The 27,819-nt window shown below is 46.0% G+C and overlaps 1 protein-coding gene across 6 annotated transcripts; it reads right to left on the bottom strand.

Annotated features, from left to right (window-relative positions):
• Positions 1-68: 68 nt before the first annotated feature.
• On the bottom strand, positions 69-26,963 carry TPST1 (tyrosylprotein sulfotransferase 1). Of its 6 annotated transcripts, XM_032448449.1 has the most exons (8): positions 26,139-26,963; positions 24,566-24,749; positions 15,898-16,841; positions 10,034-10,232; positions 3,331-3,381; positions 2,194-2,269; positions 1,174-1,221; positions 69-653 (listed from the first exon to the last, which is right to left on the bottom strand). In XM_032448449.1, exons 3-6 carry the CDS (start codon positions 16,740-16,742, stop codon positions 2,225-2,227), a joined length of 1,140 nt encoding a protein of 379 aa, XP_032304340.1. In that variant the 5' UTR covers positions 16,743-16,841; positions 24,566-24,749; positions 26,139-26,963; the 3' UTR covers positions 69-653; positions 1,174-1,221; positions 2,194-2,224. The 6 variants fall into 6 exon arrangements, with proteins under 6 accessions (XP_032304340.1, XP_015736071.1, XP_015736070.1 ...); XM_015880585.1 differs by lacking the exon at positions 24,566-24,749; XM_015880584.2 differs by lacking the exons at positions 24,566-24,749; positions 26,139-26,963 and adding an exon at positions 22,497-22,686.
• Positions 26,964-27,819: the final 856 nt, after the last annotated feature.

Raw genomic sequence — 27,819 nt, 5'->3', positions numbered from 1 at the left:
TCAGACTGCACCACAAAATGGCATCCTCCACCTCAGCCACCATCATTCCAACCCCAAGGAAAAAAAAGTCACATTTAAAGCATTTATTTTGAAAAATAAAATACAAAAGATCATTGGATTGTAATTATACATGTCATTTATCTTTGTTTTTGTTGTTTTTCGATGTTTTTTTTTTTAAATAAAAAGATATTTAAACCATTTCCACACGCCGATAAAACAAAACCGTTCCACCAAAAGCCGTTTAAGGACGAGCACAGATCACTCCTCTGAAAGCTTCATACACCAAAAACCAAACTGCTAAAGGGAGAAAAAGACCAAAGAAAGGGCCCTTGAGGATGGAGGATTGGGCTGGAGACGACAGAACAGCAATCTCAGACACAGGCCTTGTTCTGCATTTCTGAATCCCTCAGAAGTAGCTGTTTACATGTAATACGGCTCTACATTTAACTGTGATATTATTTTTTTTGTAGTATTTTTCTTTTAAACAGGCTTGCATGCGCTCACAACAACGAAACCTTGAACAGAAAGAGAAGAGCACGGAAGGAACGGGGGAGAGATCTGTGGGAAAGGCAGGCCATGAGCAGTAGGCCCCATTGATCCCAGTGGGACAGTCCTTGTAACATCACTTCCATTGAGAAGGCAGCAGCGTTCTGCTAAAGAAAAAGAAAAACAAAGAGGTTTTTTGGGGGCTCAGTGCAGTGTTGTTCTCATCCTTTATAGCATTATTAACTGCATGACAACAAGCAACCACCACTACCTCAGTGTGTGAAGCTACAGTTAAATGCAGCGGAGCCATTAGGAGCTGCCTTCCCAGTTCTGCTGTCAGACTTCTTCCCATAAACACATCCAGGCACAAATCTGAACTTCCACTTGCACTGTGTGGCCACACATTGATATCTACACTGGCTATATTCAAGCTGCACAGTGCTTTTGGATATAGAAGGCAACCAGTTTAAGTGCTATAGACTGTAATGAGCCATGCAGGTGACTCTTAAACCACAAACTATGCTCTTGTAGCTCTCACCTCAATGTGATTTTAAAGATTCAGAACCAAGACCTTTGTTTTCTTATTTTTCTTACCCAAAATCTTGAGTGGAGTTCAGTGAGCTTAAAAAGATCATTTCAACTACACCAAGAGCAGCAAATAAACAAGACGGCAAGCATTTCTATTACCTTCTGTGCAAGAAATTCCCATTGTATCTTCTATTCCATGGGTTCAGTCTGTTAAGTAAATAAACAGAATAAAATGAGCAATATTCCATTGGAGAAAAAGACAGCAGCAGCACCAATGCATCATTCAGCTGTTTGGTCACATTACGTTAATATCATTTTAGCATGACAGTGAAGCAGAACACGTCATCAGTTAATTTCACCTCCAGCTTCAGCATCTATCTTTTAAGAAGCCTCCACTTCAACAAGCTGGGCTTTGCTCTTTGCAAGAATCTCTTTGGATCAATGTGCTGCCAATGAGGTAAACCCTGCAGTCACACCATGCTACCTAAAGGTGGCCTTTAGGAGATTCCCATTTTGCACCTTTCCTATTATATGGACCGCAAGATGACACTCTCTAGAAACACTGGACTGTGATCTTCTGACACAACACAAAGTAACTGGAAAATATAGCTTAATCTAATGGATGCTGCAGGCAAATGAAGGATGATCTGTTTTGCCAGCAGACCGTCATTACACCACACACTCAGCTTTCAAGATAGCTCACCCCTGCATTTGCCAGAAATCCTTATCAGCAATATTTCATCTTTTTGTTCTGACACACCCTTGGTTTGCAGCTGCAACTGCCTGTTACACTGCAGGCAATCTTGAACTAAACACAGTAACTGCACTTGAAAGCGTTATGGAATAACTGCAGCACACTTCCTCAACGCAGCCTGCTAACGACAACTTTGAAGCAGCACATACTGAAATAGTTTTCTTGCCATTAAGCTGCATAGACACACTGGCCAGCAGTGAACAATGCTGTGAGCAGCAGCACACTTAGCTGCGTGGTGCCAGATCCTTAATGGTGTTCTATTAGCTGAGCACAACCAGCCAAGCACGAGCGCTGACTGCTGGGAGGGTGAGAGCACGCAAACATCCAGTCAGAGTGCAAAGCCCACATTAAAGATCACACACAGGTTTATCAGAACGATTTGGTGCCCACAGCAAAAAGCTACGTTCCAAAAACATGAGACACACACTACAGCTAATCGACTTCACTGATCCACGTTCACTTTATCTTGCCACGAGACCTCCTTTCTACTGTCTTCTTTAGCTGGAACAAAAGAAACCAGTTTTCTTTTTTTAATAAGCTGATTTTCATTTGAAAGGCTTGAAGAAGTCACCATGTCTGTGCATGGCAGACTCTGTGTATTTCTGAACCTTTATACCCAATAGAAGTCATATTCAAGGAGTCTTTTCCCAGCATTTGGGAACCAAAGTCAAGAAAGCTCACGCCTGATGCTTGAGTTAACACAGGCTGCTTACATTTACATTCTCAATAAGTTTCTGTACTGTCCGTATCATTAATGATGGATATAGAAACAAAGAAATACGGGCACTGTAGATAACGTGTCTACTTTGGCCATGGTCACAAAAATCATGGTCACTCTAAAGGCTTCTGCTGGGGCTAATGAGAGGTGAGGGTATCTCACTGCACACTTAGTAAAATATGGAGGCAGGGAGCCCCTGCAGTGTTTTCTCTCCAAACTTCGTAAAGCTGCACTCCTGGATACGCAGGACAAGTTGGAGGGGGGAAAACAACAAGGAAAACAAATATTTTTCTACTTAGCTTTACTTGAACACACCCTGAGACAGTAACAGCGATGAGCTGCTTCGCTTCCTGTTTTTCCTATCTAAGCACAACAGAGAGCACTTTAAACAGCACTTGGACATTCAGCATCAATTAACAGCTTGCACAAATGATACCTCTAGTTGGTTTTGCCAGATAAAGTAGCATTTTTTTCCTTTAAATCCTCATTATTTCTCTCTGCTATCTGTGCTGTATTTGGCTTTAAAGCTTTCAGTGCGTAACAACAAAAGGTGACATTCCTCTACAAATAACAGCTTGGTCTATGTAAGAAAATATACCCAATGCCTCCAGTTTCATGGCAGTCTTCAATCAGCTGAGGACTGCAGGCTCAGCACTAACATGAGAGTTAAACCTGCATCCCAAAAAGCCTCAGGGCAGCTGAGTGAAGGACTGGGAGCAATGGAGATGCAGTACCATAGAAAAGCTGTTCACAGCCCTTCAAATCCAACAGCAAATCAAAAGTATAACGTGTTAATAAGGCTGTTTTCAGAGTGGCAGAAAGGAAATGAACTGAGCACCGTTACCTGTGGCACTTCTTTAAGAAAGTCAGGAAGCTGAAATTCACCTTTAAAGACCTGAGGGAAAAGAAAACAAACAAAACTATTTACTATTCCAAGCCAGCACTCACTGATGTTGGAAACACTAAAGAGCCTGTTAAGGGGGAAAAAAGAAAGGATTATTCTGGTTTATTACAACTGGGATTTTATTATTACCTGGGAACTTCCAGTTCTTAAACATTCACGTTTTACAGCTTCAAAACTTGACAGTTGTCACTCACACAAACACAGTCATTGCTCTTGAACAAATGCAACTCCCACAAAGGCTGGGAAAGCCCGTAACAACTTCAGCTGAAATGGCCGATGCTCAGCATCACCTTCCATCCCGTTTCACACACATCCATCCCTTTATTTACACATCCAGGTCTGTCAGAAAGTTCCAGCAACTCCCACATTGGTGGATTCCTACAGCTGCAGCCTCACCACCAGCCTGACTTTGTGTGTTTGTCACGACCACAATTCCTCACTTTTTAGAGCACAGCATCACTATTGAAACACTGCTCTGAAGAATGAGAGAGCAGTAAATACTCTCAGACATACCAAGAGCCACACCAAACAACTGTTCTCACTATCTGACCAATTAGGAAATAAGCTGGTGATGGATTGCCTTCTCTCTTGAGGATGCTTCTTAAAAGCTGTTTGCTTCTGAGATCAAACTGGAACACATTACAAAGCGGGGGGGGGGGGGGGGAAGGAAGAAAAAAGGGTTCTGGATTTGACAAAAATAAGAAGAATAGAATGGAGGAGTTTTACCACCATCCTTCCTGCTGAACCAAAAGGACTGAACAGCAGTTTTTGTGTGGCTGTAATCACATACAACCCAAATCCACAAACCTACTTCAAAATGCCACAAAGCCATAGCATGGCAATGGAGCTGCTCCAACGCATCACTCTGAGTTCAGATGCCTGGTCTGCAAGCTGCTTCAAAGGAAGACAACTCAGGAACTCCAGGGATGCTTATTAACAACATCTGCTTTCCCTGCCTTGCTCTGAACAGATGACCAGAGCCTGAAGGCCATTTGGTCAGTGCCCTGCAGTGGCCCACATCTGCTGTGTCAGCTCCCAATTTCCTGCCTGTAGGGCTGCTCGCCCCAAAGCACATCTGCAGCATTAAACTTGGTGCATGACTCATGATGGAGGAGCTGGAAGCTCTCCTTGCTCTTTATCACTAGGCTAAACACACCCAAACAGCCAGCCCCAACATTAGGGTTAGGAATTATTACACATGTACAGCACAGAACGCTGCTCCTCCTGATATCTCATAGAAATAGAAAGACTGACTCAGCGATGGGCAAAGCTTTCATTTACATACAGTTTGGGGATACAGTCATTCCCATGGTAACCTTAATGAAAGCCACACCGGTCAAAAATTCAGCGTACAGCTGTTGGAGCCTGGATACGTAATAAATAGTTATAAATGAAGAGGAGTATTTCACATATTTAGGCTTCTAAGCAGAGCGTTAAGATGCAGGTTGAGTTCTGGAGAGCAGGAGTGGACATTACAAATCATCAGATTCACCACATCAAAATGCTGCACAACAAGCTGGGCAGAGCTCACTGCGAAATGCAATCCTTTATCAGACCTATAATCCTTTATCAGAGCCAGAGGGTGCAGACAGCCTTCACTGCAGGTCTGCTGGAACCCACTGCAATCCTCAGCTGAGCATCTTTAACAGCAATACTGATAATGATGCCATACTATGGTTTGTGCAGAAGTGAAGTGACCAAAACCACGTCTTTCACCCTGAAGGACTGCTTCTCTTTTCCTCTCCTGCAAATATGATTTCATCCTAATAGAAATACGTATCTAAAATGCATTTTTTCCCCCTTCTGCCCTAAAAGCCGTACCATCATAATGCCCTTTTACTCCTAATAAGCATCAATAGCAGGTAGTCAAAGGTATCAACCCAATGTCATTAAGAAAAATAATGACAGTAATATCATAGCCTGGAAAAGTCAAATGGCTTTTTAGAGGCACTTGATTATACTGACATGAAGTATCTCCATTCCACATCAGAACCTGAGCCACGACAAGCCTGAGAAGCTGCTGCTAGATTAGGCTTAAGACAACTGTATGCAATTCTCATTCAAAAGCAACATTATCTACAATTCTGGTTTTGTCAGGATTCAGACCGCATACAAACTAGTTTAAAGGAGTTCCAAAAATGGCGAGTGGTCCCTTCTGGATGAGTAACCAGGGATCAGCTGCAGCCCCGAGATCCGTAGAACAATGACTCCATTTGCAGCCAAAGAAATTAAGAGGTTTCAGACTCAAATTTCTTTTCAGGCCAGTTTCTAACTCTAAAACACATTATTTGGAGTGTGGCAGCACAGAGGCTGGAGCAGGATATTGGAATGGTTTCCATCCCAAGCAAGAATTCAGTAAAATAGAGAAGTTGTGTTTACTATTTCTAAGGGAATTATTTTGCAAGCCCAAATGGATTTCCAAAGGGAAGGAGGGAATAATGTGAAGTCCAAGTCAGGCTGCTGGTCACATTATTGAAACCACTCTACTTAAAAATAATCCCCAAACAGTCTTCTAGCTAAACTAAATGCACTTTTGTTCTCAAAAAGAGATCAGAATAAAGCAACACATTCAATTATCTGAGAAGAGCCTCAGAAATACACGAGGAAAGATGAGAGAATGAAGAGGGAACTCTGAGAGGTGCAACCTACAAAGCAGCAAAGATTTCAGACAGGCCATTACAAATCCACCAAGAGGCAGTTTGCAGCCTGACTTCACCTCATGCCTTATTTGTTAGCAGCTTTATGCCTCAGGAAGCACACGGCTGTGGGGATGGTGAAAAGCAAAGCAAAAAGAAAAACATAACTCCAGAGAAAAGCAACGCAGCTGGGAATGTCCAGGCTGGAAACAATACCCACCAAATGTGCTGTTAGGCAAAGAGAAAGAGGATGCCCCCAAGGCCAGGATGCCCCATCCCTGCAGGCATTCAGGGCCAGGCTGGATGTGGCTCTGGGCAGCCTGGTCTGGTGGTTGGTGACCCTGCACACAGCAGGGGTTGGAACTGGACGATCACTGTGGTCCTTTCCAACCCATGCCACTCTGTGATTCTATGATATTGAGGAACTGTTGGTAGTCCTACAACCAACCAAGCAGAAAAAAACCCACTATTTCTTATTATAAATATCAGATAATAGCCAAAAAGCTCATTGCCTTCATGCTTACCTTATGCTAACCAACACAAATAGGGATGGGTGGCTTTTTTCTCCCTAGGCTACTTGAGCAGCCTCTCATTACCGCATACCTCTACAATTACATACGTTTGACAGCACAAGTAATTACGCAGCAGCACAGACTCACTTCACACCCTTTATCACAGATTGCATCTGGGCTTTTAAAGACAGAATCAAAGCCCTGAAATCATGTTCCTCCTGGACGTCTCAACACTTAACAGCAAGAGGCATTTCCTCGCGATTTAATATGGGCATGAAACAGGAGTTTATAGAAATCTGTTTCCCTGTAGATGTTAACTGCAGAAAACACCATCAACAGAACATAAAACAGAGACAGATAACAGCTTTCGAATGTGAAAAAGCAACGTACATTTAAACAGCCATGATGAAAACCATAACTTCTTCCTCAGTTCTGTACATTTCCGTCCCTCGATCTCCGCAGGGCGAGCAGCAAAACCTCGTGAAATAAACGACTGGAAAATGTATTCCTGGTGCTCAAACTCACCCAGAGGGAAGCGCGTGCCAAAGAAAATCTGATGTAAGCCATTGCAGATGTGAAAGGAAAGCGCTTGGCCAACCATAACATAACAACACGCCAGCTTCTGCTGGGCAGCATCAGAGCTGTGCAGCCACGAGCCCGTCCTCCCACCTCTGTGTGCTCTGTGATGCTGCTGGCACAGGCTTCAACACACACTCGTACTGATAAGGACGGATCAGACTCTGCCTACGTGGAGTGTAATATTTCAGCATACAGTGACTGAGCTTCCAGCTCAGGCAATTTGTTTGCGTTTTCTGCTTCATTTACACCCCAACACTCATTTGAGCAACCAGATGTTTGTTTCCTTTATGTTCAGGGCGTAGAATTTGTTCAATTCTAGGGGGAAAAAAGAGTGGTTTGTACCTGTAAGGAATGGAGCTGTGCAATTATATTAACAAAATTAACAGGCACAGCATTACTCAGAGCTCCACCCTGCACTCAGCTCCTTCTCTGAGACAAGGAGTGTCACACAGGACAACGCTGTCAGCTCTAACAAAAAGCAAACAAGAAGTTAATGGCGTCATTTGTGAGAACATCAGAGGAACCTGTTAGATTTGTACTCCACAAACACCAACACTTACAGACACACCGTACTCCATAACACCACATCGCACACTGTACACTGGAGGCCACCATGCAAAGAGATGGAGTTGCTTCAGGCTCTCTTTAACTCCTAAAACAAAACCAGAACTAACACAGTAGAGTATAAACACCACTATCATCTTCATGGCCTTGTGCTGCCACAGCAGCATGGCAAACCAACCCCAGCCCTCGGTGTCCCAGATCAGTAACATTAAAGTGAAAAAGCCAAGTTCAGCAGAGATCATTATTTTCCCTGCATTACCTGCAAACACACAGAAATTCTTCCACAAGTGCTGTCTTTTAGATGGTGAGAATCATCATTTTGCTTCAATACTTAAGGGAAAAAGTATTTAAACCTGTACATACATTAGTCACCAGAAGGCGGACAGAAGGAGAGGGGAATTAAAGCCAACGGGATTTAAGTGCTTGGAAAGCTCAGGGGAAACAACCAGCATCACGACAGCCATTCCCTTCCATCTTCCCAAACAACAGCCCTATCGTGTTGTGGGCACACTTCACACTGCTGGTTCAGTGCTTGAGTTGGAAGGGACCTGAAACAAGAGCTCTCTTTAACAATGAGAGAAACGTTGCTCCTTTAACACACCTAATAGCAATGAACTGGATAACTCAGCATCAGCCCAAGTCAGTCACAGTAAGGGTTACCACACTAACACAGCTCAGCTTTAGGAGCCCTAACTGCTTTAAAATCTGTTTTCAATAAGTGAAGTTCAAGTTCTGTACTCAGTTTAAAGTTCCCAGAGACCACAAAATACAAATATAATAGAGCTGCTTCCAAAAAAGTGAGGCAATAAACAGTCGCTTGCAAGATTTATATGTATTATTATGACTGAAAAATAGCTGGAAATATTTCATTTAAGCAGCTTCACCTCCAGCAACCCATACAGTACAAAACTCTGCAAGGCTGTCCCAGGTGAAGAAACTTTAAGACAGCAAGGGCAAAATTAACAAGTGATTTACAAATATTGACCCTTCTTCTCCAAGCTGATGTATCAAGAAATAAAGGAGTGTAACGTTCCAGAAGGGAGAAGCAGACATTCATTCCCATGGCAGCCTATGCTACCTGTGATGGGTACATGAGGACACACCACAGCTCCCCTCCAGCTTTTCCCAAACACCTTAAACGTGGTTTGAAACACACAACCCCGACGCCAAACGTAAAGAAAAAGTTGTTGGGAAACAAAACAAAACACAGCATATCTCAGGGATGAGTCAGCTCCTGCTATCACCAAGCAGGATATTGGTTATTTCTATTAGGGCCGGCGTTTTGGCAGTTTTCTATGCAAGATGCCTGATGGCCAGGAAGTCTGACAGTGTAAAACTGTTTCAATTGTATCAGTAAGAGATAATCAACTTTATATTATTGAATTACAGTGTAAATTCTTCATCCTAGTCACTGTTTTTCACTATGCCTTCACCGGTACGTGAAGATTTTGTGTTCCATTCTGGGCTAACAGCTATTCAATAAGTCAACCTACCATCCTCTAATGCATTTCTAACTGTTCTACAAGGGTTTTTCAGAAAGGGCTCCTAAAAAGAGAACGCAAAATGTTTAAAGGTTACATAAAACACCATTTTCTTCTCAGCAAAGCAAACCAACCAGTTCTTAAACATCAGAACACTGCTGAAAGTCAGTCCAGTCCTTTCACATGGCTTAATTCAGCTTTTCCAGTGCTGAATTCACTGCAGCAGCAAAAGTCACCTTCTTTTAATACAGTATACATCCTCCAAAGGACAGAACTGAAAAGTTAATTATTCTTATTCCAAACAATGGTAATGAGCTTTTCAATGGATACCTCCGGGGGTAAACAGTTGTATAGCCGAACTATTCAAATTCCAGCTACATTAAATTCAGGCTAAAATCCTCATGTTTAGGTTAATCAGCACCAGACTTTCCACCGTCTTTTGTTTGTACTACAAAGGAACAGCAAAGAATTGGAACATTTGATATTCTGGTCATCCTGGGCTGTTTTCCATGGGTCACTTTGTAAATTTGACCATGAATTTGGAGAACAATTTTGTGAAAGAGCATATCCCAAACCTTATGTATAAAAAGTTGAGCTCATGAATCAAGTTTGATAATGGGACAAGACAGCCAGCTTTTAACCAGGGCTATCTGGACAGTTCTCAAAAGGCTCAGTTACATGCAGCAAAGAACACAACACAAGCCTGGGGTTGGAAGGAAGAGTGAAATGGGAGATGAACAGGAGCTGGACTTCCAGTCCTATGGAAGGAGGGTATCAGAAGGTATTGGAAGGTACTGGAAATGGACTGGAGGGATCTTTGACTCTAGAGCTCACATCCACTGGGTCAACAAATCAAACAAGAATGCCTTACCCTTCTGGTATTTTCCACAACTTTTTGATCTGGCTTCCCATAGTTTGGTGGGTTGGCATACGGATCATAGCCCAGTTTTGCCAGCATGGGTGCGATCACCGGCATGTCCTGCAGAACATCAGCAGGGATCTTCCCAACCCACTTCGACAGCGCTTCCACATTGACTGGCTTGATGACTTGGTCAGTAGATCTTTCAACTCTGCAGGGGGAGAAGGAAACGTTACATTCTGCACTCAACCAAGAGTTGCATCTTCACTGGCAGTAAATGAACTCAATGCCTTTGGTTTTCTTTCCCACCTTCCTTCTCTTTCTCAAAACTTCTGTTTCCACAGGGCTGCTGGGAAGTTTTACTACACAAGGCTAAAATAAGAATGATTAGCACAACATCCATCCATGCTTCCTGATTTTGGCTTTGACAGAGAATGTGCTGAAGCAAGTCCTTGGCAAGTGCAAAGCACACACACACCTACATACAAAGCTGTTTTCCCACTGACCTACTCACACATTTAATTGGCAGTAGTAGAGTCTTAATTGCTCTTGAAAGTTGTATGCTAAATTAAAACCCATGTTTCGTTTATTCTTCCCTTCATATCATGGCTAAACTCTTCATTTTCTTTCATGGGACACACATAACATTTCCAGGGGCACTTTCGAACACCAAACCATGTTCACACGAAACTCAAATGAAAGATGCTTTATGAAAGACCAGCTGACAGAGATAAAGGCTGTCATCATATTCTGTATGATTACTTTAAGTGACTGATGGTCACACAACTCTTAAAGGAAGCAAGTGAATGATCCCAAATATCACACCTACTGTATGTAGAAAATGGTTTGTTTCTCATTTAAACCAGCCATCCAAGTCTTTCATTCTTGCACCCCCCTTATTGCTGTGTGGGGCTCTTTCTGTTTTATTTTTATTTTAAAGGAAGAAATCTGGCACTGCTTTGCTTTCCCACGTTCCTTGCTTCTTTTAGATAAGAAGATGCCAAACCACCTCCTCTCCACAGGCCAGAAGCACACAGAGCAATCTGAGGCTCTCAGACTTTGTTCTGAACTCAGGGCACACAAGGATTTGGGATGACAGGGGGCTCATCTTTCCTTTAAGGCTGGTTAAGATGAGATCTGTTTTTACAGAATGCCCAGAGGAACATCTATATCTGCACTGCAAGTAATTGCAAGTGTGCCTTGCAAGAATTTAATCTCAAAAAGCCCTACCATATGGAAAACAAAACTAAAAGAGACGTACAAAGGATAACAGCACCACCTCATCTGCATGAGACAAAGCATGAGAATACAAAGATTCAAATTAACACTCCGGCAGCTAATTATTGAGTTCCACAGCAGGCAGAATGTGAGAAAACATTCTGAGAACAACACTCCTTCAAAACACTCCTTCATTCTTCCCAACAGTTTGTGAGACAAAAAGCCTGAAGTCAGACTGCTCCTCCTCAGCCCAGCCCAACATCTCTTCACCAACGCTGTGAATTTGGCCACCTACAGCAGCACCACAGAACGGCTTTGGTTGGAAGGGAGCTTAAAGATGATTGAGCTCTGATTGCAGCTCAGGCTGATTGCCCCCACATGGCCTGGGCCACCTCTGGACATAGGAAGGAGGATGCCACAATAAGCAGGAATGGGTTTGGCCAACAGCTCAATGGAACCCCAAAGCAGTAAGAGCCATGCAGCAACTCGGTCCTACATTAGGACGCATATGGATATCTTGTCCTGAAGCAAAAGCACGTTCCAAATGCGAACACTGTGCCCCACTGACATTCCAATCCTTGGTAACAATAAGCTCAGCACGAAACAACTCCCAGCAGTGAGAGACAGGCAGGCGGCTGCAGAGCTCACCCAGAAACACAGCACTGCACATCCAGTCTGCTGCTGAGATCCTTCTCTGTCCTTTCAATTCAGATGGATCAGAATACAACAGTTAATGGGGAAGACCCTTCAGAACAAAGAACATCAGAGGACTATGGAGGGCAGAGAGAGATGGGAGACATCACAACAAAGCAAAACAAGAAAATACAGCAAGCCTTGGCTAATCTGGTTGTGTGTGTATGTAGCAAACACTGCCTGGTCAGCGCCTCCAGGTTCCATGTACAACTTCAGGAACAGGCTGGGCTCTGAGAGCAGCTGGTAACTCCAACCACTTCCACCACCGTCCTACAATAACATGGAAAAAAGGTATTCACTAAAAATATATTCTGAAACTATTCTGCCTAGACAGCTATTTTCACAATGAGCCCAATAAAAATGCTATTAAAGGCCTGACAGCTCTTTGCATCAGTGGTCACCACAGCTGTTTCCAGTTAGCAAGCAAATGCCAGAGCTATATTAACAATGCTGGTTACAGCATGCAGCCCAGCCATAACACATTCCTCCAACAGAACGGCCACGCTGGCAATTACTTCAAACAACAGGTTCTGCACTATTGGTCATTCCGTGATGCACAACCTTGCAGCGCTCCTTAAGTAAGAAGCAAAAGAAGGAGGGGGGAATACTCAGTAAATAGAAACGCAGTGAGACTAGAGCTGGGTCAGCAGTAATCGGAGATTGCTGAGCAAATGTAGGAGAGAGAGCAGCCAAGTTTCCTTAAGCCAAGCAGCCAGGAGGAAGACACAGAGTCAGATTCTTAAGTACGAAGTGTCCAGTGCCTCTCATTGCTATTGAAACTATTGCATAAGAGCTGCTGAGTTTGGAGTAAGAGAAAACGGAGACGGTTCACTTCCTGAGGAGCTGTGCAGGTCACCTGGTGGCTGGTTTAGCTTGGCAAGAGAAGTTACGTGCTTTAAGGCTGTGCAGAGCTGCAAATAAAGCATCTCATGCTGACCCAGAGCCCCATTCCAACACACACATTGCATATCACAGTACTGGGTAATAGCACTGCTGCAAGATCTTACTGAGACTCTGCAATCCCCTTCTTGAAGTGTCTGTAAGCATTCCAAGGCAACAGGCACTTGAGACATTTCCAAAGCCCCACAGCAATCCTGACACCTCCAGCCATCTCACATGGGGCCTTTCCATCCCATCTAACACACCCAGCCATCTCAAGTGGGGCCTTTCTGCCCCATCCAACACCTTGCAGGACGTGGGGAATCAGTTCAACCCAGCTCTTCCCTGCTGTGCTATGAGGCTACAGCTACTAAAGCAATGTCACACTGAGATTGCTCGGTCCTTGTGAGATGCTTCTCCTGCCAGTAAAGCAGTAATGTGATTTGAGTGATCTGATTTGAATGCATCGTTACAGAACAGCTTGAATACGGGGCCAGCAGGCTCCGTGAGAAGACAATGTTGTGTGTGACAGACAGCTCTGCTCTGGATTTCCTCAGATGATCTCAGAGATCATTTTCAGTGCTGCCCTTTGGAAAGGCAGGTGGGTAAAGCTATGGGCAGAGTGTGGAGCCAGGCCTGGAGCCAGCTGCTTCAGCTGAAAGAAGGTGATATTCACACACTGCAGCATGGAGCGCTCCCAGATAAACCTCAAGGGAAACAACGAGAACAACGCAGAATTGAACCCGAGCCTGGAATTCAACACCTGAGGCCATAAGGAATCTGTCTGCAGCTGGGAATGTGCCAAATGCAACCTGACAGAAGGGAAGCTAAGTGCTGCGAGGTGTGTTTTGTTCAGCTGTCAAAATCTGATAAGCTGTAGCACAGCCCCTGAAGCTCATAGTAAAATGTGTGGGAAGGATCCATCTGCAAAGCAGCTCCAGGGCAGCGAGGAGATGGAGATGTCAATGGGGTACAACAAGGAAATCAGACTGGGGAACCTCGTGCTCCCTTTGCACAACTTCAATTAGCATCGTTTAACGACACAAAACAGACTTGCAAGTTACAGAATTTCATAGGCACTGTTTGTTCTACAGCCCTCTAAAGACTGAGTCACTACAATCATTATCAAATTATAAAGGTCTCTTGCAACTGGAAACCAAATCTCGCCATGTATTTCCAAGGGTATTTGATTAGACAGAAACACCACAGACATAACATTAACAACCCCTCTATCCCCTACTGCCAAAGCCTCCTGAACTAACAAAGTACTTCCACGTATAATACAGCAAGAAATAGCAAAGCCATCCAAAACCTGAACTGAGGGTCCCAAAGAAAAGAATGCTTAGAGACAAATTGAAGTCTGGCCTGGATGACCTGAGAGGTCTCCTCCACCCTTAGCAATTCTACAGCTCCATTCAGTGGGCAAAGTGGGGATGGGCTGGTGGTTGGGCTGGACACTCGGTGGTGTTTTCCAACCTTAATGATGCAATGATTCGATGATTTTAAGTATGAAATCTCAAAGTTTGATTTGCGAACATTCCCAAAGTCACGTTTTACTCTCAGCATTACGTTCTCCTGACTTTTAGGGACGTGAACAAACATTCTCAACTCTTCACATCCCATTCCTCCAGATCCAGCAAGAAATACTACTTGAAACCGTGTGAATTCCGTAAGGCTACTGAGTTTTATAGTCTAGAGGCCCATTAATTTTTACAAACCCTGATCTGTGAGCCGTAAAGCAGTAATAATTCACTGCAAAAGGCCTTCAGCATGGCTATTTTTACAGGATGCTTAACAGAACTTGGCAGCACCTATTTATGGCAGTAAAAGTCAGCCTGCTTCCCCCCCTCAGCCACCACTGTGAAGCAGTAACATAATACAGATAGCAGAAGAGTGGGTACAGTACAGATACAGCTTGCAGAGACACACAACAGCACGCGGCTCCACGTTAACACCATCTGAAGGCTTCCATCTGCTAACAAACAAGGCTGCAAGAAAAACAAATCTGGTTAGGATGCCTTCTCGATAGCAGCATCCAATTTTATCACTGCTTTCAATCGTAACCCCCCTACAGTACACTGAAAACCACACACAACAAAAAGGCACTGCCCAAAATAAAGGAAAAACCTTCTTCTAGCTTTTATCTTTCAAAACTTCAGCTTTAGCTGAGATCCCAAGCCATGCTGCCTGCTGAGCAAGGTGCCTCTGCTATTCTAGTGCACTTGGTCAGTGATGAACAGTAGAAAAGCAGAAGCTGGGGGATTTAATTGTGAACGTTTTGCTGCTACAATATGGCTTTATAATCAACACTTTAGAACTGTAAGTGACACACAATCTGTCAGATTGATCTGCAACAGCAAAAAGAAAAGCCAAAAATACCAATAAATAAGGAAAGCAAAACATAAACACCCCAACCATTCCCCCCCTCCTAAAGACTGATGTTTTATAAGCACAGCTGGATTTCTATTCCTGAAAGTAGTTAGGTCAGACACACAGATGGTGTGACAGACTACTAAGATTCGTCTCCAACGAGGTTAATTTTATTCAGTGTTCGTCCTCCGAGGAGCACAACAGAACAACGTGCCAATTCTGCTTTCTATTTTGCTGGAACCATTCCTCAAGTTTCCTGGAAGAGTACGTCCTTGGCAAATACACCTCAAGGGCCATTCCTGCATTGACAGCAATAATGAAGTTCCTGAAATCACATGGGTGATCTCGCTAGGGCTAACAGTGCCAGTCTAGACAAAAACGGTCTAAGTTTATTTGGGGGCAAAGGGGAAAGCAGAGCTCTGGTGGAGGAAAGGCTGATGCGTGATTAAATTCAAGTTAGAGTGACCTTAAAGTACAAGCTAGTTCACATGGTCCATACATACCATGTTGGAGGGACAACTGCTCAGAGTTTACCCAAGACAGCAGAACAATAATTAACAGTCATTCCCATTTTGCATACAATCTGCACCACAAATCAACCCCCCAAGGTATTACAAGCTACTAAAGAACTGAGTTGTGACTGGTCTTTCATATGCAAAAGGCCCTATTTTATCTTTCAGATCAATAAAAGATAAGAGAGGAAGGCTCATACTCACTTGGAAAGAGAAACACCCCCGGCTTTTCCAATCATTTCTTCGTGGTGCAGCACTGCTTGGTTCCATGGGATGCGAAGGAACTTTAAGAGAGTTCTCATCCACCTTTCAGGATGCAATACAAGCTGTTCGTAATGTACCAGCATACATCTTTCAAAGCCAACCTCCATACACTGGTTATACATAGTTTCTATAGCACGATTCCACTTGGTCAAACAGTCTCTGTAGCTGTTGAGGTCAAAGCCAGCTATTGTGACTTTCCGAGATATCATGGAATGTACAGACGCGCGACCATCCCGCACCATTAGAAGAAATTTGGCATTGGGGAAAATTCTAGCAAGATAAGTTAAGGATTTCAGAGCAAAAGGGTCTTTGTTACACAAATAAGGTGCCGGCTCCCCATGCTTCACGATGATTTCCAATAAAAACGCTTGCATGGCTGAGTCCAGGACCTCATCTGTGACTCCAGCTTCATCCAGCCGGATCTTCTCTTTGCTTGACCTTGCCCACATCTGCTTCACTGCCAGAATTCGTGGGATAACCCTCGTCTCCTCACCACATCGAATATCCGGATGAGCATCAAGCATGGCACGCATTAACGTAGTGCCGCTTCGAGGTACCCCTCCAATAAATATTAAAGGCATGTCTTTGTTGTAAGCAAAGGTTTTGTTTGTGTTCCCATTAGGAGCAGTTCTCACTGTGCTTCTCACACTCTCCAGCCGTGCCGGCTGGCTGCGTTCCTCTATGCGATGGTGACACTCCATGGCGTGCTGGCCCAAGTAGAACACTGTCACTGAGCTGATGACCAGGCACGCCAACAGCAAGTTCTGCTTGAGTTTCCCAACCATTTTGATAAAGACCGCCGCTTCAAAATGAAGAGAGCTTCTATTGCAGATTACTTTCTAGCTCACGTGCCATGGAGATCCTGATCCAAAATAAATTTGGGTCTGGGGAGAGAAAAAAGAAGAATTAACGACTACAGTGATACATCAGCACCAGAAATACCTGATGGCATTCAACACAGTTATTACCTCCTGATGCTGCATTAAGGCTACTAAATGCAACATCTAAAATACAAAGAGCCAATCATGGAAAGTCCTCTTGTCTACCATGGCAGCAACACAACAGATAAGGAGATGCATGATTGTAAGTGCTATTTACATAGAAGTTCCCTGGCATAGCTCAGCAATATAACCATTGGATAACTTGTGTTACACTCTGCAGTCAAAGACATCATTTGTATGGGACTTTAGAATAGGGAAAACCAACCATTAAGGCACTTTTCTTCACTAAGTGAGGAACCTGACACACCCCATTCCCTTCAGAGAACACCAGATGACAGCAGAAGACATTTCACACCTACTTCATCTGACTGTGAAACTCCAGTTTTTGATCCTGGGCTTAAAGCAACAAAGAGAAACAGTTCCCAGTAAGTAGAGGACGAATCTATTTTCATTTCAAGAGAAGCTTTGGTGAAAGAAGTGGACGGTCACTAAGAACTGAAGGCAGAACCCAAGAGTGAAGTTGACTGAGATAAAAATTAAGACCAGTCTTCAATAGCCGACATACTGAATATATTAGAGAGAAAAACAGGCCCTGTTCTCAGCCAGAACACCAGCAGGAAGAGGTAAAGCCTTGTATAATTTCAAGCCTTGTATAATTTCAAGCCGTGCAATAAAGCATTCCCAGAACAAAGCATATACTGCATTCTACCTTCAAAGAGCAACTGTGCTCCTTTCAAGCATTGCTGCTGCACTTTCTTTTAGTCTCTTCTACATTACCTAGACAGATCTGCATTCAGTGTATGACAGTGGGCATGGCAGGAATGTGATGATCTCAGAGGTCTCTTCCAACCTTACTGATTCCATGACAGCCAGCACCTTCCCCCATCCAAAACCTAACGCTTGGAAGTTAAGAATATGAATGCATTGTTATTTTACAAAGAGGTTTATGGCAAGTACTCCCATGACAAATCAAAAGGCAATGGACAATACTAGTAAGACGACCACGCTCCATAAAGCATCCTGGCAGTCACAGCCAGGAGTTTATAGTTACACTCATCCCACATTTATAGCATGGAATGGAAATACATGCTGTACAAAAAAGGTTTAACTGCTACATCACAGCATAACCTCCCTTCTGGTTCTACAGTGCAGCACATAAATCATTCAGTCGGTTTTAAACCCTTCCAACTATCACAAAACAATGGAGAAAAGGCAAACTAAGGATAACCCCTCGTCTCTTTCCTGAGGTGTCAATAATGTTCCACATTAAGCTTGCTCTCAGCTCTGTGAATTAAGCAGTTACCATTACCTGGTGACAGAGCATATCTCAGTACAGTTCAAAGTGAATTCAGCCACAACTAAAGCTCTGCTTCTCTCCTGTAATTTATTTCCACATAGTTATGGTACCATCTGCTACAGTGACGGGACAACTCAGTGCCTGGAAACAAGTGAGACATCAGATCACATCAGCAACGTGCATAAGTCTGAACAAAAGCTTCAGATAGAAACAAAAGGGTTAAAACCTGTTGCTGAATCCCAACTCAGACACCTACAGGAAGGATGAAGAACAAGCCATGATTTACAGTGGGTACCAATGGTTCTATCCAGCACCGGCTGGGACAGAATTGCAACCTCACCTCCCAGCTGACTTCATTTGCTCACAGTGCCCTCAACCCTGAACATTTACCTTTTCCTTCCATGTAAGTTATTGCACAGTCAGCTCCCTTACCTGTGCTCTGTGTTTCTGGAGACACGAGCCAGCCTGAAAACCGACTCTTCCTCTCCAAATTCAAATGAAATTAGCCTTCTAATTGCTACTTTAAACACGAGCTCGCTTCTCAGAGCCCAAACAACTCACTGAGCAGCATGAATCACAGATGCTTTTCATTGTGAGCAGCTCCGAGCGCTGAGGTTCTGCTAACATTTGGATGACAGCTGCCTCCATGCTTTTCCATCCCCATCAGCAACAATCCTCAATGTCCAACCCCAACCACCCCACCATGTCCACAGCCCTCAGTGCCTTGTCTGGTTCTGGAACATCCCAGGGGTGGTGACCCCCCTCCCTGTGCAGCTGTGACACTGCAGCAATGCTCTTTGGAGAAGAAATTGTTCCTCATTTCCAACCTGAATTTCCCATTATAAAACCCACAGCCACCACCTCATGTCCTATGAAGTCTCACTATACTTCATGTGCTGCTCCCTGCTAAAGAGGTGGCTTAACTCTACCTTAAATATATGGATATGGGCAGAAGTACATATACACACACAGTTCAACCCACAGCTCCACAGCACTGAAAAGCAGAACGTCTCTCTCTTGAGCAAACCCAGCATGCACACAATTTCCAGTTAGGGAAGGAAACTGTTCTGCTTAAACCAGCAAACGACACCCAAAATGTCTTTAAACGCTTTAAGAAACAGCAAAGATTTAGTTAAAAGTGCTCAGAAAAGAGCTAACGCAACAGCAGGATATTCTGCTGCAGAGATAGAGATGTGCAAACATTGACACCAACCCTGATGTGATTTGGTTTGAGTACATTCCATAAAAGTCACTTCTCAAACGGAACCTCCAAGATAAAACACCAAACCAAGGACATCCTTCACCTTCCAAACAGGCAAACAACCAACCTGAAACTGCTAATGCATAAACTCAGAGCATCGCTGAGTGCCCACAGTTGGTTGGACCCATCAGGACCATTGAATCCAGAGTTCAGTAGCTGAACACTGCAGGAAATCCATCACTCTGTGCATTGGTATCGGACCAACAGAACCAAGCTGAACAACAGCAGCAGGGCAGGTGAGCAAAGGCTGCAACACTCCATCCCTGGGGTTGGTGAGGCAGAGGGATGAGTCACCCCCAGCAGCAAACACTGTGAGCACCACAGTCTGCCATTGGGTTCCTAAATTACCATTGACTGCTCACAAAAGCAGCAAGAAAATATAATGCAGTAACTTTTGGGAAGCTCAGTGATGCCAAAAGCTGAAATACTATAAGCAGGAGGAGTTATGCTGCCCTATGACCTTCCATGCTGTTGTGTGCCTGCAAGCAGTGCTTGGAGCATGCAACTGTCATAAAGCATAGCAAGACCAGGGCCCTGTGAGCCAGGAAACCAACAGAGGAGCTGACAAAACAGCACTGCTCAGCAAACCAACGTGCTCTGCAAGCCAGCAAACTCCCTGCTGGGCCCCAAGATACGCGTCAAGCTCTTCAAGATAAGTGTGACAGATGGAAGTGACTGCCCTGCCAGCAGCTCACAGACCCCACCTTCGTCCTCTCCATCCGTGAGAGCTCTGGAGAGCATCAACACCGACCTGCAGGAGAGCTGCAAGCCAATAATGCTCTGCTAACAGCTGGCAGCATCTTACAATCACAGCCAGGCAATCTGCTGGCCCTTGCATAGAAGTTGAGCTTTGAAAAATAGTGGGCTCTTTACTCCACTAAAGACACAGACATGATTATTAACATGAATAGAAATGAACCAACAACTACAGGAGCACCACAACGTGAGCTGAAGGTGAATTGCAGCGTGCTCAGCAGCAGGTTTTGAATGAGAGATGAAAACAAACTTCCAGCAAATACACATGCAACAAAAGCACACGGAGCTGGGATCCACGCGCTGCAGGACGTGAAAGCACAGCTACACAGCACTGCATGCAAATGGATTTACTTCCAGAAAAGTCAGACCTATGAGTCAGCCCTGAGATGTCAGCAAAGCAGAATGACCGCTTTGTTTCCTCGCTGTGCACACTGCAGCTCCCCCCGTGCACTGGGTCAAGACCTATTTTCCTCAAGTTCATCCAAAAAAAGGCTGAAGGTTTCAGTATAGAGAAGCAGCAAGTCATTCATTGGTATTTGATGGTTAAACAGTCTCGGATTTGTTTAAAACACTCCTATCAGGGGAATAAAAGAACAGCCATTACAGCCCAGAACTAAGCAGCTCCCATGAGCTCTACAGGTCAAACTCCCATTACAGAAACCATAAAGACCACTGACCATCAGCTGATGGCTGCCATGCAACCAAGCAGCTTTTCCTAATGCTAAATCAATGGGGCAGCGCCACTTGCATCACCCACCTCAAAGAAAACCCACGGACACAAAGCAGTTGTCAGTGATCAGTTTATCTTTGGCTTCTGCCTCTCAAGCTTCCAGCTTCACGTTCTGTCAACCAGACCTTCTTTGGTTTCTGTGGGACCACCGAGATCACCCAACATATGGGTCCAAAAAACATCAGTAATAATAATGATAGAGGTCTGGGTTCAGCAGTTCTGAACTCATTTTCCCCTCAGGCATTACACTCTCTCTATATATACTAGAATGGTAGATGGATGTTGTTAGGAATCCTCTTTGAAACAACACAGTATTTTTGATATGCACTTAGAAAACACAGCAGACACAACACAGTCCCCATGGAAAGTTCTGTTTTAAGCTCACCAAGTGGTTCAAGCAGGAAGGCAGTAAATACAGCAGCAGTCTTTTAGGGTTTCTAAATGAAAGCTGAAGACAAACTGCACACAAATCCCATCAGGGCTGTCCTTCATCGCGTTGGTTTGTTGCTGGTTGTTCGCGTTTGCTCGCCACAAAGAAGATTGCATAGGAAGGCTGGCAGTTACATGATAATGGTATAGCACAGCGCTGAGAACACAACCGAAACATTCCCATCACACCACTAACAGAAGGGATCCAGACCGCCACACTCAGGGTGTTTTAAGTGTCCATCAGGTCTCCTGGAAACATTTTGATGCCTTCAATGGGCTCATTGCACTATGATGTCCCCCAGGGCTGGATGCCATGTGCTGCTGTTAGCGGACTCAGTGATCTTGGTGGGCTTTTCCACCCTTAATGACTGTACCAGCCATGTAACAGCATCACTGTAAAGCACAAGAACCAACCCCAGGGCAAACAGCCAGCAAAGCCACAAATCAAACTCAACACCTTCACACTCAGCGCTTCGTCTTCAACCTTATAAGCCAGCCCAGCTCCCGAGCTGCAGCTGCTCTCATTGCATTAGTTACAAGAAAAACCATTGATAAAACAGCATGAGTGACTTGAATTCAGCTCCATGAAGGAAGGAGCAGCGCTGCACAACAGATGGAACAGCAAAGTGGGACCACAGCGCTGTATGGAAAGATGTGAACAACACCCCTGCAGGGACAGCACTAAGCTCCCCTCAGCTTTATTTGTGATCTCAGACTGAATTCAGCTCCACGGACACTGAAACCTCCCCGTGTGAAGGCAGCACCCAGCACTGGGCTCCTACGGCATCACATCCAGCCCCACACGGCATCACAGAGCCATAAGGGTGTGAAAATCCCTCTCAGACCCCCAAGTCCAACCGAACCCCAACACAGCACAAAGCCCAGCTCCACATCCCCACAGCCCCGGGACACCCCACGGACATTCCCCCCTCCCCTTGTAGCTCTGCTGTTCCCAACGCCCAACCGGACAGAAGGCGGCGGAGCTTTGAGCACGAAGGGCCGAATAAAAGGAGCTTTGATTGTAAAGAGAAGCAATAAAAGCGATTAAAGGCAGAACGGCTCCGCTCTGTGACGCGCTGAGGTGGCACCGAGCCTCGAACCCGCGGAGCCGGCGGACACACTCACCTGTAGCACCGCCACCGCCTCCAGGCCCGGCCCGTGTGTGCACAGCAGCAATAGGAGAAGCAGGAGAAGGAGAAGCAGGAGTAGGAGCAGAGCGGCCGCCCCGCCGCGGGGCCGCCCGGGGCAGCATGGCGCTGGGAGCCGCACCGGCAGCGGCCCCGGCCGCACCGCACCGCCCCGCGCTGCCATGGAGATCATAACGAATCCCGATTGGCCGCCGGCTTCGATGTGTCGCTGAGAGTCATTGGGCAACGGGTGGAGATTGACGGGTGAAGGGCGGGGGGATGGCTTTAACCCTTTCGGGTTTGGGGCGCAGCTGGATGAGCACAGCTGGGCTAGAATGGCCGGCTCCGTCCAGCTGTGCCAGATGTGTGGGTTGGGAGCAGCTGGGATCTGTCACTGCATCACAGAATGACCCGGATTGGAAGGGACCTCAAGGATCATGTAGATCCAACCCCCTGCCTGGCAGGGCCACCAAACATACACCTTTACTAGATCAGGTTGCCCAGGAGACCCCATAGATCCCCATAGAGACCCCATAGATCAGGTTGCCCATGGCCCCGTCCAACCTGGCCTTGAACACCTCCAAGTTCAGGGCATCCACAACCTCCCTGTGCAGCCTGTTCCAGGGCCTCACCACTCTCCTAGTGAAGAACTTCCCCCTGACATCCAACCTAAATCTTCCCTCTTTTAACTTAAAACCATTTCCCCGTGTCCTGCTATTGTCAGCCCTTTCAAAGAGTTTACTCCCCTCCTGGGAGTAAGTTCCCTTCAGGTATTGAAAGGCTGCAATAAAGGTAAATAAAGGTATTGAAAGGCTCCAGCTGTGCAAGTCCCTCCAGGTGCCACAATCCTTTTCCTGCTCCTGTCCTCAGGTGATAAAGGCCGAGTGCTGCCCGTTATCCCTGGGCAGGTGATTTATGGCTGAAACATCACACCCCGTTTCCACTCGGATTGCCTCGATCCATAAAGCAGCGTTTTTAGATTGCTTTATTGGTTGGGTTTTATGGCTTCGGATCTCTTTATTGGTTCTTTCTTTCTTTCGTGGCTTTAAGCCATGACTCACACGGATCCATTTTCAAGCTGCAGCCTCCATACGGTGCATAAACAGGGAAAGGAGGATCAAGAGCTGGATGTGGATACAGCACCAGCCATGAGCTGGGATGTGCCTCAGGGACACAGCACTGCTCTGCTTCCCTCCCTTCACATCCAGCACAGCGCTTCTTTCATCACATTAAATCCACAATATTCAAAAGCAACAAGTGCGTTCCTGATCCCTTGGCACTCACTTGGTGTTCTACCCCAATCTCACCTTCCCATTGCTAAGAATGCAAAGCATTTCCCTCTCTGCACAGTTCGTTCCCAGCTCTGGAGCTGCCTTTGCCCCGTCCTGGCAGCGCTGCGGATGTTTTTCTGTTTCCTCGAATGCCTCCACAGCAGTTGCACAACAGGGCTGTGGGATCTCCTCGTCTGCAGCTCCCCATGCCCTACAAAAGGCCTTTCTGATCCTAAAGGGAGACACACAAGGGAAGGAGCGGGATGCATCCCTCCTGCCTGGTGCACAGCTGGAGCTGAGCTGAAGCACTGCTATTATGAACTGCAACACGTTTCACTCTGCATAGTGAGAAAGGATGGATTTGGCACCTGGCTGTCAAAGCTGGGAGCACCACATGGCCTTGGTTGGGAGCCTGGAGATGGTATTTACTCATATCCCACCACCCCAACCCAGCACAGAGTGGGACGGATCCCCAGCTGTGAGCACCACTCCAACCAGATCAAACCCCATTGATGGAATTTGGGGCACAAACGTCCACTTCTCCCCGCAGCTCAGCACAGAGCCTGCATCAGCCCTGCAAGGTAATGTTGGCTCCATCACCCCACCCCTCATCCCATCCCTCATCCCATTCTTGCATGTGACAGCCGACAGCCCACCTTCCCCCTGCCTGCAGAAGCCATCACGCTGTATTCATTTCATAGCAAGATTTGTTCCCCAGCTGTGAAAGCCGGAGAGCTGCAGCACCCTCAGAGCTCTGGGCAGGTACCAGCCCTCCCTCCCCCCCTCCATCACACACCACAGGCAGTTTTTCCACTCGAAGCAGGAGCTGAGAGCTCCTCTCTCACATTTCTGGGCACCTTCCCATGCTTCTGGCTCACAGAACGCTGTCGATGTGGCACGAGAGATGTGTGCGGGCTGAGCACTCAGGAACAGCTGAGAGCAAAGCAGAGCTCAGCTCCCTCCTCCCTGCTGGGTTTCTTCTGAAATAAGAAATAAAGTCCAATATTGCAGGGAGCCTGGCTGCGAGCAGCAAACAGAGCTCTGTTACACGGGGATGCTCAGCACATCTCATGGCATTAACCCAGGAAATAAATCTCTGCCGGGCACACAGCACCCTCCGTGCAATGGGGCAGAGCTGTTGGCTGGGGGATTTACTCCAGTTTAATGGCAGGAGGTGCTCAGGTTTGTAAAGCACGGCCCTGCACTGTGCATTGCAGCCGTGAATTATCTGCTGGAGTGTTTGAGATGTCAGCGAGACAGGAATGATCTCATCTGTGTCTGGAGAGCAGTGCGAGGAGGTGCAGGAGAGGCTCCCAACCATCCTAAAACAAAATACAAACAACCCCTGACTCCCAAATCCTGCTGCCAAAGTGCTGCTCATGTCAGGCTGAGGGTTCCCAGTGCTGAGCCCTGGCCATGAGCTGGAGCACACAGAGGCTCCTGCAGCACTGTGGTTTCAAAACCAAACCTGTGCTGTGCTGAGTCCCATAAGAACACAGGAAGAAAAAAATGGGGTCCTGTGCTGGGCCTCTCAGGAAGGATCCCATCCTGGCAGTGGGTTTTCCCCATTCACAATGGCTAAAGATCAGCTCCTGGTGCTACCATAAAGATACTTGGGGGTGGGGGGGGAACCCGTTGGTTCCCCACATCCTGAGAACATTTGCAAGCAGCACAGCCCCCAGGCCAAGGTCAGGAATAGTGCATGGCAAACACGGACAGGACAGCAAACACGGCCCCGTCCCACATAGGCTCTGTCAATCATTTATTCCCCCAACGGCAAAAGCAGCACAGGGTACAGTGGGACATGCCTGGGGAAAGGAGAGGGGCACCCATAGGGAGCTGTGGGGCTGAAACACACACTGCTCTCCTCGTGCTCCTGCACACGTATAAGTGCATATATATATGTGTGTGTGTGTATATATCAACATGTGTGTATATAATATATAGATACTCCGGTGTGATTATATGCTTACATATATACAGCTATATTGGAATATTTTAGGTGCCTAAGTGCACTTTCAATGCACACATTTAGGCAGATATATAAAAGCCCATTAATTTGAAGACAGGACGTAACAAGTATTTAGGTATTTAGATATTTCAATATGTATAAATGCATTTATACAACTAAATATCCAAACGAAACGTACTAAATTAGTACATCTATAAATGGGACGTGGGGCACTCAGGGCTCCCCAGTCCAAAGTTGGCCACTCCAGCATCGAGACACAACAGAATGGTACCCAAACCCAACCCCAACATGTGGCTCACCAAAGCTGTGTGCTTGATATATATATCTGTATATACAGATATACTTCATACCCACACGTGCTCCATGCTCACACCCTCGGCCCATCGCCCTCACTCACCAAACTGCTGAACTTCACCTTTTCCCACTCAAATTCAGGATCCCATCAGCAGAAGCAGCCCCCGGCCCCCTGCCCTTCAATGTCAGCACAGGGGGGTGGGTGCAGAGCCCCCAGAAGGGCTGGCAGCTCTCCTTAGGGCAGCACCCAGCCCTTGGGTGCTCAGCGCTGTTCCTCCCCACCCACTTTTATAGGAGCCCGATAGCTCCCATTGGCTCCAGGCACACTTATTATAGTGACTGCTATGACCCATTTAAATGGTGTTAAATAATTTCTCAGTTCGTTGTCCTGCAGAGAGTAGTTACACATAGGCACATTTTAATGATTAACTCCTGGGCTGTGCTGTGGCACCGGCAAAGAACTCAGCACTTCCAACTTCCCACCCTGTATCAGATGCCACCAGGGCTCTGCAGCATTTCCTATTGCTCCCCATGGGTGCCACCAGCCCAATTCTTACAGAGAGCAGCACTCCAGCTCCCAGTGCAACAGAGAAAGGTGTGGAAAGGGGATGAGAAAAGCCCTAAAAGCGGAGAACAAGAAGAGGCTTCAGCAGGGGGGTATTTTGGGGCTGAGTTGGTCTATTGAGCCACTCTGGGCTCTTCAAAGCACCCACAGAACACAGGGTGGGAGTGTTGAGATTGGCTTGCTCTATGGGTCCCCCAGTGTCGCTGTGTGTGGGACAGAGCCCACAGGTGTTTGCGTTGGCAGCAGGAAGGGGCAGAGTGATGTGAGGAAGTGGTTGAAGTCCCTTTGGGTTTCTGTGCTTCCTTCTCCTCTCCTTCACCTCCACTGCTTTGTGCCAAAGGGGCTTTAATTGCTGCGTCCCACTGAGGTTTCTAAGGAAATCGGTGAACAATGCAAATGGGGAAAAATAACCTTTTTTGATGAATTTGAATGGAACAAACAAACCAACCAACCAACCATAAAAACAACCGCCATCCCTTAAAGGAGAGGAGCAGCCCAATGCTCCCTGCTGGTCTGGACCCCCCAGGTTACATGCAGGCAAACCCATCACTTGGGGCTGCTCCCAGCCCAGACCCCCCAGCACAGGCTGACCAATGGCTGGGGACAGCAAAACATTGGGAGAAAAGTGACCGAGCTGAGGGAACAGCACCCAAGCTGAGCTTTAATTCTATCTCTTTTAAGAGGAAAAACCCAGACCAACTGGGGACCAACAAACCACCCTCTGCTGTCCCCAGGATCCAGTAATGGAGGAAGGTTTTGGCTCCAGCAGCCTCCATCAGCACATGGTTTGGGTGTTATTTTATTTTTCAAACGAACAATGAAATTTCTGCCTGGCCCCATAGAGAAGTGCTGGATTTTCTTCAGCAGCTCGGTGGGGTTCACACCACGCAGTGCAGGAAGGGGGGGAGGCTGCCCTTAAAGGAGAGCAAAGCATGGAATTGACAGCAGAGCCATCAGCACATAACAGTGCCCCAGCTGGGAGCAGCCTGGTCCTTTGCACAAGGAAGAGCAAAAATCCCAAATAAAAGCAGAATGTCTTCTCCCTCCTCCTTTCAGATGCTCTCTCACCCCACTGGGCTGGTTTATTTTAACCATCTTCAAACTTTAACAGCACCTCTGTAACCCATAGGTGACTTTTCATAAACACAAGTGAACAAAATAAAGATCATCGACGCACAAAGAAATCACTTTAAGCTCCATGCACTGGGACACTCACACT

This window comes from Coturnix japonica, chromosome 19 (assembly GCF_001577835.2).
Source record: "Coturnix japonica isolate 7356 chromosome 19, Coturnix japonica 2.1, whole genome shotgun sequence".
In the NCBI taxonomy this organism is placed as follows: Eukaryota; Metazoa; Chordata; class Aves; order Galliformes; family Phasianidae; genus Coturnix; species Coturnix japonica.
Note: the sequence above shows the minus strand (reverse complement) of the source record. Positions and strands in the feature narration are given on the sequence as shown.

Coding starts and splice junctions, on each gene's coding strand:
- TPST1 (XM_032448449.1), bottom strand. CDS start 16,742: ATGGTTGGGAAACTCAAGCAGAACTTGCTGTTGGCGTGCCTGGTCATC. Junction 3,382..10,033: donor TTGTGGAAAATACCAGAAGG/GTAAGGCATTCT, acceptor CTTTTCCCTCAG/GTCTTTAAAGGTGAATTTCA. Junction 2,270..3,330: donor TTCTTAAAGAAGTGCCACAG/GTAACGGTGCTC, acceptor CTTTTGTTCCAG/CTAAAGAAGACAGTAGAAAG.